We start from the raw sequence: 12,873 nt of genomic DNA, 5'->3' as shown, positions 1-12,873 counted from the left end.
TAATTTCCCTTCTTCCCGAGGGAGGTAAATAGATTTCAAATCAGTCTAGAAACCTATGCCCAGGCAGCCATGTTATCTTTGGCCATACAAAGGAAAAAGACTCACTGTGAATTCATCTAAAGGCTCATTGATCTCGATGTCTAACACTTCATCATTGTACAACTGCTCCTCCTCTGGCTCTTCCACATACTCCATGTGGTCTTCCGTCAGCTCAGCATCATGGCCTTCATACTGTCCTTCTTCTGGGTACTCGTGAGCATATAATTCAGATCCATCGGACTTGTGATAAACAAGTTCATCCTCTCCTTGTTCATACTCAGATTCCTGTTCTCCAGATTGGTCATTAGTGTTGTCAGAGAGTTCAAATGATGTGACCATGCCAGATGTAGTATTTAAACTAATCGTGACACCCTGAGAACTAGAGAATAAAAACACAAAGAAAGGTGCCCAATTAGAGAGTAAAGTTCAAAATTAAATCGCTACCTAAATAACTGCTACGAAGATGTAAACCATGACTGGTGAAAAGTTGCTCTAATGACTGATAAATGCACATTACTCCTCCACCTGTGCCTGAAAATGAGAGCTCAGTGTGCCATCCTGAGCCTGCACCACACACCCCTATTGTAGGCAGCACCCACCCACACCATCGTCAGCTGCAGGTTATTTACCCAAAAGAAGCAGATCAACCAGATGGGGACACAAGTCTGGCAAAACGCCAAGTCTGAAAACAAGCAAGACTGTATTTCACTCTAACTTCCAGAATGAAAAGGATGGTATCTGTTTTCCAAGATTCCAAAGTAAAAACAGGACTATTACTTTATAAACAGAAAATCACAGATGGAATTTTAGAACAATTTATTCTTTTTACATCTATGACACAAATTATAAACTATTTTTAAAAATCAAAATATTAAAAAAGTTGTGTGAAAATACACTTCAATGCTCGAATAAATAAAATTTGTACTAACCACCAATTTTCAAAAAACTTAGTTTATAATTTCTGAGTAAAATACCAGAGACGGTTTTAAAACCACAAAAAAAAATCATATTCCACTCAATGAATCACACAACAGTGACATGCCAAACAGTAAGCGCAAGAAAGCAACACCTACAGCGCAAGATTTTGCAGAAAATCCTAAGTGCACAGTACTAATTATGTATCTAACCCTAACAAGAAACTTGAGTACACCACACAGACCCAAAGGTATTACCTGACTAAAAATTCCAAACTGCCATATTTTGAGGGCTAACTGAAATAACGCAAAAGACCAAACAAAATTTAATAATGATGTCACACAATAGAACCTGGAAACTCAAATAACTGGTAGAATCAACTAACTTAAAACTATTTCTATCCATAAAGATTACTTTAAGTTAGAAAACCTGTTATAAATCTATAGTTCAATAATAAACAGCATATATTTATTAACTTCATTTATAACCAAGAGATGTCTCTTTAAATTTTCACCACAAAGGTTTCCTTCGTAAAACTGAAAAAATTACTCCCCTACAAGAGTATACTAAATACTTCTTCCTCTTCTTATAATGGAGCTTATTATATCAACAACAAGCAGGCACTAATGACTGCTGTGGACTGGATATTTGTGTCCCCCCAAAACTCATCTGTTGAATCCTGACAACCAGTATGATGGTGCCTAGAGGTGCAGCCTTTGGGATATGATTAGGTCATGAGGGTGGACCCCATGATGGGATTAATGCCCTTACAAAGAGCTCAGAGAGCTCCCTCACCCTTTGACCCTATGACGTATCAAGAAGGCTCCATCTATGAACTAGAAAGCAGAAAGTCAGCATGCTGGTTCCTTAACCTTGGACTTTCTAGCCCCTACTGTTAGAAATAAATTTCTGTTGTTTATGAACTACCTAGTTCATAATATTTTGTTAAAACAGCTGACAAAGAATAAAGTAACTATATTCACTAAAACAATTACATTCAGATTGTCAACTAGAGTCTAAAGTACAGTCCAGGGGCCCTTGGGTAACTCAGCTAGATAAGCATCTGCCTTCGGCTTAGGTCTTGATCTCCCTACTCAGCAAGGAGTCTGCTACTCACTCTGCCTCTCCATCCCCCTACCCCACCCCACCCCCACTCATGTTCACTCTCTCTCTCAAATAAAATCTTTAAAAAATAAAAATACAGTCCAAAGGAATTTCCAAAATGGCAATTCAGTCAAAGATTACATATAAATAAAAATGGCCTCAAATAAAAACAAAAGCAGCAACATCAAACTGCAGCCAGCAGTATTAAGAGCCTAAGTCCATTGCCCCCATCTAATAAAGGAATTCTTTAAAAGAGCAGTACATACCTTTACTGAGTTTTCATAACCTGCACTCAATAGAACTTATAGAGGTCATCAAATGCAAGACCAATACCTATTTATAGAAAAATATATATATGGCTCTCATGTGTTATATTAATATCCTGTTTAAAATAAAATCATGTTAAAGTATATCACATTAACAATTATATTCCATTATATTTATAAATTACAGTTACTAACAATTTAAAGAAAATTTTTAATGAGCTAATAATGAATACCTGAAATTTTCTTCATCCTCATTATCACTCTGTAAAAGATCATCATTCAGCTCTTCATCTGACAAATCCGACTGATTCTAATTAAAATAAGAAATTTAATTAATGCATGCCACTTCCACAAAAAGACTTGTTACAAATGTGCAAAATTACGTTGACTGCATTATTTCTAACCTTGTTATTAAAGCATATGCCATTCAGTAAGTTATCTCACTTTTTTTTTTAAGTTATCTCACTTTGATATGACCAGTTGACAACTGAGAAATTCCACGACATAATTGCTACCTCAAATTTTCAGATGCAAAATCAAGTATAGAAGCAACAAGCTTAATGATCACATTTATTCTAAATTTAACAAAAAGAGTTTTTTTTTTAATTTTTATTTATTTATGATAGTCACACAGAGAGAGAGAGAGAGAGAGAGAGAGAGAGGCAGAGACATAGGCAGAGGGAGAAGCAGGCTCCATGCACCGGGAGCCCGACGTGGGATTCGATCCTGGGTCTCCAGGATCGCGCCCTGGGCCAAAGGCAGGCGCCAAATCGCTGCGCCACCCAGGGATCCCAAAAAGAAGAGTTCTTTAGCAGCATCTATAAATATTTTTTTCCCTATCAAACACAAGAAAGAATGGTATCCTTAAGATTTGACTAAAGTTGATTTCTCTATGTGGAATTTAAAAATCAGAACAAAAAAAAAAAAGAGAGAGACAAATCAAGAAACAGACTCTTCACTCTAGAGAACAAACTGACGCTTAACAGAGGGGAGAGGGTGGGGGATGGGGGAGATGGGTGATGGGGATGAAGGAGGGCACTTCTTGTGATGAGCCCTGGGTGATGTATAGAAGTAATGAATCACTTTACTGTACACCTGAAACTAACATTACACTGTATTTTAACTAATGGGAATTACAATAAAAACTTAAAAAAAAAAAACATTTGTTTCAAGATTTTATTTATTTACTCATGAAAGACACAGATAGTGAGGCAGAGACATAGGAGAGGGAGAAGCAGGCTCCCCATAGGGAGCCTGATATGGGACTCGATCCCAGGATCCTGGGATTAGCACCTGAGCCAAAGGCAGGCGCTCAACCACTGAGCCACCCAGGTGCCCCTAGAAAAAAAGATTTGACTAAATTTAACAGTAGTATCCAAAATCTGAAGACTTTTTAAAGCAAAAAAAAAAGGAGAATTTTAGAAAATAGCAGATTTTAGGGGTGTCTGGGTGGCTAAGTCAGTTAAGTGCCTTTGCTTGGGTCACGATACCAGCCAGGATCCATGCTCAGAAGGCAGCCAGCTTCTACCTCTTCCTCTGCCCCTCCCCCCAACCCACTCATGCTCTGTCTCTGAAATATATAAAATCTTTAAAAAAAAGAGAAGCAGATTTTAGATAACTGCATTGCCAAATTAAAATGGTAAGAGACTAAAATAAAACTTTAGGGGGCGCTTGGGAGGCTCAGTCAGTTAAGTGTTTGCCTTCAGCTCAGGTCATGGTCCTGAGATGGAGCCCCACATTGGGGTACCCTGCTCAGCAGGGGGTCTGCTTCTCCCTCTCCCTGCCACTCGCCCTGCTTGTGCTACCAAATAAATAAATAAAATCTTTTTAAAAAATAAAGAAAACTTTATTAATAGAGATGACACAGAAAATAGACATGACTGCTCTTGACAGGCCTGTGCATTCATCACACCAGTAGCTACAAAGAGGAAGCCTAGTGATTTTGTCAACTGCTCAACTTTCTACAGTCCCAGGTTTTGTTGAGTTAAATATACCACCAGCATCGTATACTTATACAGGAGGGTCCTTCACACTTTACTCCTCTATTCAAATTACTTTCAGGGTATATATAAATTACCACTTCTCTAAAAGATGTCCCTTGAACACACAATTAGGCAAGAAAGTAAAGAAAGAAAAAGGAAAAGAGAAAGACTTGACTTTCTTCTTAAAGAGGAAACAAACAAACAAGCAATCTTTCCTGGCATTTTATAGCTTATAAAAATAGGCTTCTCAAACTTATCTACACATTCTTCATTTATAGTACTTTTGATATAAGCCAAAAAATATGAAACCTATTAGTTCTTATGGATCTCAAGGGACTTAATGGCTGACATTATAAAAAAAATAAAATAACACAGGGTGCCTGGATGGCTCAATCAGTTAAGCATCCAACAGCTCAGGTCTTGATCTCAGGGTTGTAAGTTTGAGCCCCACACTGGACTCAGTGTGGAGCCTACTCAAAAAAATAAAATAAAAATAAAAAATAAAATAAATTACATAAAGTAACATAAAATAACAACATAGACCATGTAGTTTACTTGGAAGGAGAATGGATCTGTATGAAAAAGAAACAGACTGCTTAACAGAGCCAAAATAAAGTAGTAGTAGCCCACATAATCTGTCCTCCGCTAAAAGAGATGTGCCAGGCCTGCCTAAATTTAGCTGCCCAATAAATAGAATAAATAAATAAAACCATGGGAAATCTTTAAAAACTAACAATTCTGAGTGCTATATGTTGGCAAATTGAATTTAAATATTTTGAAAAATAAATAAAAATTAACAATTCAGGGGATCCCCTGGGTGGCTCAGTGGTTTAGCACCTGCCTTCGGCCCAGGGCCTGATCCTGGAGACCTGGGATCGAGTCCCACGTCGGGCTCCCTGCATGGAGCCTGCTTCTCCCTCTGCCTGTGTCTCTACCTCTCTCTCTCTCTCTCTCTCTCTCTCTGTCTCTCATGAATAAATAAATAAAATCTTTTAAAAAAAATTTACAATTCAATGAAAACCAAACTTCATTAAGAGGCTGCTTTTTTAGTTAAACTTTTACATGCTTGTAAAAAAAAATCAGTGAACCAATAAATAATTCACCAAACAGGAATGTATGCTGTGGTAGGCCCTGGTGGTAATCAGATCTTACATCTGGATTCTGAGGATTCAACTTCCCATATGGATTCTGAAAGTGATGAGTAATATACCTACCAGGCAACTGACCAAAATCCCCACTTCACCAATCAAGCAGACATGGAGAGCTAGACTCTATCTTTGAGGCAAAAACTGATTTTCAAGCACATCCCCAAGAATGGAAGTGAACCATTTCTGAGGCAAAGGCAGAGTTATTAGCTAGGACTCTGTTGGGGTGGTCTGCAGGGAGGTAGGGCAAACACATCCCCAGAGTGAGAGAAAGCGGCCAGAATGCCAGCAAAATCCCTTTTCCCAACCTTACCAGACAGATCAGTCATGCCCCTCCTGGGGGGAGAGACAGTATAAAAGAAAAAGAATGCTTCTCCGGGGCTCCCCAGAGGGTGGAAGGTCTAGTGTATCACAGAGCACGTGCCTGTCACCAGTTGCGGCAAAGTAAGAAAGACAGATCAACTGACGAGGGGGTCGCTTGCTGACAGGCTCCCCCATCTCTCAAAGCTCTGGCTAGGCCATGTCAGCTTCTCATCTTGAGTTTGCAACCTCTCAGTTGTAACCTACATTGAAGATTTCACCCTAACAACCTCCCTTCTGAACACCGATGAACTTGTTCCCGATTTGCCCAGTTGGGGGGATGTAGTCACTCTACTCAGTAAGAGGCTGAGCGGCCCTCTGGCCCACTGGCCTAGGAGCCTCTCTCCAGACAAAGCTACATCTCTGTATATTTCATGGGGACTCAAGTGGAGGAAAGACAGTGGGCAGGCCAAATGTACCTGTAACAATAAATTCACTAATAAATACCCGACAAAACATCCAATCCCGTTAGAAATCAAATAAACACAAAGTAAACTAACTACAAATCATTTTCTGTCTACCTCACTGAGAAAGATTTTAAAAGAGAAGTGATACCACGCCTGGGGGACTGGAAAGGTGAAGACATGTTCACACACCTGCTGCTCAACTCATTGCTGGGAAGCAAGTAGGCAACAGAGACAAGAGTCTTAAAAGTTTATGCCCTTAGCCAGAAATTCTCCTTTATGGAAATCTGCCAAGAAAAGAATTTCAAAAGCATAACATTTGTACATTAAAACATCATTATAATGTCTGAGATTCACTTCAAAATAATTCAGGAAAGGGAGCAAGTGGGCAAAGATAAGGCAAAACTGCCTCTAAGTGAAAGCTGCTGAAGCAGTGACAGTGATGAGGGGGAGGGTCACATTGCTCATTTCTTTTATATATGCTTAACACTTTCCATAAAAAGTTCTTTTAACGAAGTCATAGCACGGGTGCCTGAGTGGCTCCATGGGTTAAGTGTCCGACTCCTGATCTCGGGGTCGTGAGTTCAAGTCCTATGTCGGGCTCCATGCCCAGCATGGAGCCCTCTTTTAAAAAAATTTTTTTTAATCAAAAAATAAGAGTTATAGCAAAAAAGTAAAAAGTCATAGCAATGAGCTAGATATAACCTCAGTGAATGTAGGAATGGCTAGGTATACTATAATATACACAAACTGAAATATTACGTAGCCTAGTATACCTAATAATATTAGGTATTATAAAATACCTTAAACATTTCATGCATGACAAGGGAAAAATGACAATAATAGAACTCTAAATTTAAAAAAAGTGTTTTTATATATAGTAAGTTAACTTTAAAATATATGAAAAAAAAGAATTTAAGAATTATGGCAAAACGTCAGTCATGAGGGTTTATATCTACTTTTTTTAATATTTTTCTTTTTTGATACATTTGGCCCCTTTGATTCCCACAACATACAGCGCTGGAAAGGAGAGACGAGTACATATACTGTTCCCAATCAAACAAGTTTCCCAACCAGCCAAAGTGGGTGAGGGCCCCACCCCCAAGAGAAGGCAGCAGAAGAGAAGCAGCAGGGTGCCGCCCTCATGCACTCCTATTCCACAGGAATGGAGGCTAAGGCACAGCAATCAATGAGTCTATTAAGAAATAGTGAGGCTACTTCCTCAGAAGAGTCAGCATTACTATCCAAACCAAACTGTGCTTTTCCATCTTTACTGATAGATCTGACCAAAGCTCTCACAAGATGGGAACAAATGTACACCAAAAGAATTAACTAGGGCTGGAGGGACATCCTGATAGAAATGGGGCAGGACAGCCCAGGTGGCTCAGCGGTTTAGCGCTGCCTTCAGTCCAGGGCGTGATCCTGAAGGGATCGAGTCCCACGTCAGGCTCCCTGCATGGAGCCTGCTTCTCCCTCTGCCTGTGTCTCTGCCTCTCTCTCTCTCTCTCTCTCTCTTTTTCTCTCTGTGTGTGTGTGTGTCTATAAAGAAATAAAATCTTAAAAGAGGAAAAAAAAGAAAGAAACATGGGACAAACTATCCTGCCCCAGGCTTGCCTAAGGATAGAAATCCAACTTACATAAAAAGTATCTTACTACATCTAAACATTTTAACATCTGATTGAAGTAAAATACTTCACTGAAATATCTTAAATAATTACAAAGGAAAAAACATGTTTACATTAGAGTAGAGGACTCCCAAGTGAGAGTACTTCAAGGATGTGCAAGGTCATTTTCACTGAGTCACAAAGAGAAACAGTCTCACTTTCCTCCGTGACCGTGACATAGGAAGGACTAGCCCTGGCACCCTGAATCACAGGACAAGTGCAGAGCACCCTGAGGCCAGAGCATGAGCCCCTCAAACAAGGACGGACTGAGGGACCATCTCAAGGGTTTCACTTTCAATATTTTGATATTTCCCCATTTACTTACATGAGATCAAGTGGATTTACAGGTAACTAATTCTTACTGAGAGTTAAGGGTGACAAAAGTCACTTAAAGGAGGAAAGACAGGCAGGCTGAAGCCAGGCAACCTGAGGGCCAGTGATGCAGGAAGCAAACAGGACAAAGAAAGGAAAGTGGCTTCAAAAGAATCCTACAATAAACTCATGTTTTAGCGAAAAACTAATAATGCAACATAGTAACAAGAAAATGGCAGCACTGAAACTTCACCTAGCACAAGATCTTCATCAGCTATACTAGGAGATTAAAAGGAAAATATAATCAGATCTGATAAATCTGACAAATGACATGACCTTACCACCTAAAGTATAATAAACAGGCTTATGTATAACTACTGTGGACAGTAAGGAACCAGCACAATCCTAAGACTTTAAAAACTAAGTATAAAAAAACTACCTTAATATTTAGTAAGAACAAGTTTTTTTAAACAGTTAATAAAAAATTCAGTATTTCACTTTAATCTTTGGATATGTATTTCTATTTTTAACGTATATTTTATGTTATTGGTAGAGTAACATAAACATATATACACACACGATATATAGATACATTTTCATACATTTTCGAGTTAACTACAGAGAAACCTGTATTCGGTTTTAGACTTTTATTCTCATGTATCTGAACGTGTGTTACATTTGAGTACAGCTATCTTTGAGCTCTGGACTTTCAAAAAGGGAATGCAAAATATTAGCCTCCAAATGTTAGTTTTCTCGTGAGCAAGTGGTCGTTTTATATTGCTGCTTTCACAAACTCAACACTTGCTGAACTGAGTAAGAACTAAAATATTTGCATCAAAGGACCAATCACTTGAGGTGTAAGTTACTGGAAAACTTACTAACAAACTAAACAGTCAGTGCTCTATGCATTCAAAAGATCATTCAATCCACAAAACATTCTGCACCCAACCTTCCAATACCACATCCCATTCATGAGATTCATTCCTGTATGTTCAGTGCAATTAAACAGCTGGAGGCTGGTTTCAGAAGACCTCAATTTCTTACCTTTTTGCCAGACAGCAAATCTTCTCCAAGTAAGTCATCTTCAAGTTCGCTGGGGAGAAAGAAAAAAAGACATACCATTGCATTATTCCTACAACACTGGAAAGTCTGCAGATCATTGGGAAATCAACCCAGGACTTCAGAGTTTGGGTACTTTCCCGTTTAATTTGCTATGCTTCCCTTTTACATATTAATTTGCTATGCTTCCCTTTTATGTATTAATAATGAGAATGTATTTTCAAATATATAGAGAACATGTGGTCTTTTAAGTATGGGAGGCTCTGCTAAAGGAGGTGGCTCTCACTAGACTTCTGATCTCAATTCATATTGAGATCTTTTATCTCTTCGGACCTGTTGAGTAATCAGTAAACAAAGAAATTACAATAGGTAACATCTATGCTTTCTCCTGCCTTGAAAAACCTATTTTTTAAAAAAGATTTTATTTATTTATTCATGAGAGACACTGAGAGAGAGGCAGAGACATAGAGGGATAAGCAGGCTCCATGCAGGGAACCAGATGTAGGACTCAATCCCAGGACTCTGGGATCGCGACCTGAGCCAAAGGCAGAACGCTCCAACTGCTGAGCCACCCAGGGATCCTTTTTTTTTTTTCTCTTTTTTTAAAGAAAAACCTATCATGAAATAGTCCAACATCATTAACTAGGAAAATCAAAATCAAAACCACTGAGAGACCATTTGACGCTTGTCAAACTGCAAAACTGAAAAGAGAAAAAAACAATGATGATAAGAGCATACAAGTAAATCACTGTGACTAAGAGAGTGACCTTTGTGTAACATCTAAGTCCTATTAGTAGTCTGAAATTTTTTTCTGTCAGCATGTTTATGTTCTGAAGTGATCAGCAGATTATGTCACAATTAAATTCAAAACCCTTACCAGATCAAAAAGCTAAAGACATTTCCCATTGTATGGTTTTTGGGGTTTTGTTTTTTGTTTTTTTGGTTGATGAAGATGGCTACCACTGAAATATATATTCTTAGCTCTGGGGAACCCGATGTCTTAAGGATGACATCTAGAAGGAGAAAACAATCAGACTATGCTTCCAGGTGCAAATGCACCAATATTCTTATTATTGCTGCTACTCTTTTTTATAAGCACTCTGGTTACAAGTTTCTGTAGGTTTTGAGCACTACTTTATCCAAAAACCATGTTTACTTGTAGTGTGCTACTTTACAGATACCAGGCTTTATGGGAATGCCCACCAGAGTTATAACAGAAATGCCTGTTTATATGTACCACCTTTAAAGAACTAGAAATATCTCAGCAAATCGTTCATGTACTGAACACCTTTTTGTTATCGTGTTACCCTATATAAATCCTTTATCTTCATTTTGTGATAAAACAAGAATAAGAGATTAAATAATTGGCCCAAAGTCACACAGCACAGACAGACCCAGGACAAGAGCTTACCCATGGGGTAAATCTTTTCACAGACCTATATGTATGAATAAGACAACTATCAGAGAATAACATGTAATTTCTTCCATCATTTCCACAAATCACCTAATCAGCTTTCATTTACAATGTCTGCATCTTCAGTGTTACAATCATCCTCTATGGATGAGGAAGAAAAGATCTAGTCACAATACTGACAGGAACACCATTTGAAAATTGATTCTATATGACCAAAACAGACACTCTCCCCTTTGAAGACAAAAATCCATGCGATGCCATCACTCTAAATAACTGAAAATGAAAGGGAATACCATCTGCCCATGGGATCCTGAGAACTCTTAAAACCAGAATACAAAAAGGCACTGGTAAATATACAAGCAAAAATCTAGAAACCATCTGTACCTTTTGCTAACAAGGGGTATATACGGAAGAAGAAATCAGTCTTTGATGATTTATTTTACTTAAATAGAAGCATTTTTTCAAAGAAGAGAAAGGAAAACTAAAACTTATAAATGAGGAGGGCACAGATATGGAGAATAGCTGCTTCCATGACCAACAAAGACAACAGCATGAAATAAGAAAGCAGGATGGGAGACTGAAGGCCTAGGTCTATATGAACACAACAGACATCGTGAGTATCCGTTCAGTATATGATGTCCAGGAACCATTCTAAGTTGTTTCACATGTATTAGCTTTTTCACTGATATCACAATCCCATTATGTAGACATTTACATCATCCCCCATTTCTTTAAATGTGAAAACAAAGACCCTGAGTTGTTAAATAATTAATTGGCTCAAGGTCACTCAGCTAGGAAGTGGCAAAATCCTTAGGTGAACAGAGATGCTTTAGCTCCAGGATCCAAATCCTGACTACTATGCACAAATCCCACACAGAAAGCAAATTTACTTCCTTGCTATCATCATCAAGATGGAGCCTTGCAAAAGATGTACATAAGAAGAAAGGAATTTATAAAATATAAAGCATTACCAAAACTATACCAACTGTCACCAAAAACAATGAACTAGTGGGAGTGACCAGCCCAATCAAGTCCTTTCAAAGAGACTGCACCCTGGCCAGCAACCGCTGCTGGGTCAGGAAATGAGAGAAGCACAGGGCGGTCTGAAGAGGCTTCCTGGAATCCACTGCAAGACTCCTCCGGGCTCTCACCAATCATCACTACATGAGTAGAACAGCCTCTTTGGCAGCTGTTTCTTATCCAAGATTAGAGACAATCAGCTTGTTGAGTATGCTTTTACTAGTACACAGGTGTATACTGAAAGACATTTTCAGGAAACAAATATTTTGTAGTCAGCCACTTGGCTGCAGCCTTTCAAAATCACAAGTATAACTGACAACAAACCCTGCCCCTCAGCCCGTTATGTCAGTGTGCCTGCCCTCTCCAGGCCATCCTCTTCGGGTCTCTGCCAACTCCGTTTTCCAGAAGGTTTCTCTGGGAAGACTCATGCAAGCTCTCTGGCCTTTGCCCCTGGATGGCCCTGGCCCATGGGATGACCCCACAGAACATTTCCCAAGCAGGAGAGACTGCCCCCTCCCTTATACCTGCACGGTTCAGTCCCATCCGCTGCTACCAATGCAACTCCCACTGGGCTCTAAAACACTTCTTCCCCTTCAGGCCTGCTGCTACGCCCTGGGCACTGACCAACTTTTACTGCTTCTTTAACCAACCCTCTCCTATAAAGAGCCCTGTCATCACAACACTTTCAGCTACAACTTGAGTATGCTGTCCTTCACCCATATGGATACAGATTAGTATGAGCACATCCCTCAAAAAAACTTTAAAAATGGGGCAGCCCAGGTGGCTCAGCGGTTTAGCGCCGCCTTCAGTCCAGGGCGGGATCCTTGGAGACCTGGGATCAAGTCCCATGTTGGGCTTCCTGCATGGAGCCTGCTTCTCCTTCTGCCTGTGTCTCTGCCTCTCTCTCTCTCTCTCTGTCTCTCATGAATAAATAAATAAAATCTTTAAAAGAAAAAAAAATACTTAAAAACTTCAGGCGCTGGTTCAACAATGACATGTTCTTCCAAATATACCATTAATGCAACATGGCAGTAAGAGCTGATCATAATTTCTGACTCACTCTTCTTAATTTTCAAATTTCTCCCTCTATTATGGGAGAGAGTACATGCAAGAGGCTGTGATACATTATACAGAACCTCCATATATAAACATGCACTGAAAATGAGTGAAGAAAGGAGGCACGTGTTCG

General features: G+C 39.1%; 1 protein-coding gene across 5 annotated transcripts in view; it reads right to left on the bottom strand.

Annotated features, from left to right (window-relative positions):
* Nucleotides 1-12,873, bottom strand: part of RBM33 (RNA binding motif protein 33) — a 141,085-nt gene that overhangs the window by 91,656 nt on the left and 36,556 nt on the right. For 4 of the 5 annotated variants that reach the window (XM_038559809.1, XM_038559810.1, XM_038559811.1 and 1 more), the window contains exons 3-5: nucleotides 9,236-9,284; nucleotides 2,558-2,634; nucleotides 106-418 (exon numbers count right to left, since the gene is read on the bottom strand). In XM_038559809.1, the coding sequence (XP_038415737.1) occupies nucleotides 106-418; nucleotides 2,558-2,634; nucleotides 9,236-9,284 (439 nt within the window). Of the gene's footprint in view, nucleotides 1-105; nucleotides 419-2,324; nucleotides 2,392-2,557; nucleotides 2,635-9,235; nucleotides 9,285-12,873 lie in introns of those variants that run through there. The other variant, XM_038559812.1, reaches the window with a different exon arrangement.

This window comes from Canis lupus, chromosome 16 (genome assembly GCF_011100685.1).
Source record: "Canis lupus familiaris isolate Mischka breed German Shepherd chromosome 16, alternate assembly UU_Cfam_GSD_1.0, whole genome shotgun sequence".
Taxonomy (NCBI): Eukaryota; Metazoa; Chordata; class Mammalia; order Carnivora; family Canidae; genus Canis; species Canis lupus.
Note: the sequence above shows the minus strand (reverse complement) of the source record. Positions and strands in the feature narration are given on the sequence as shown.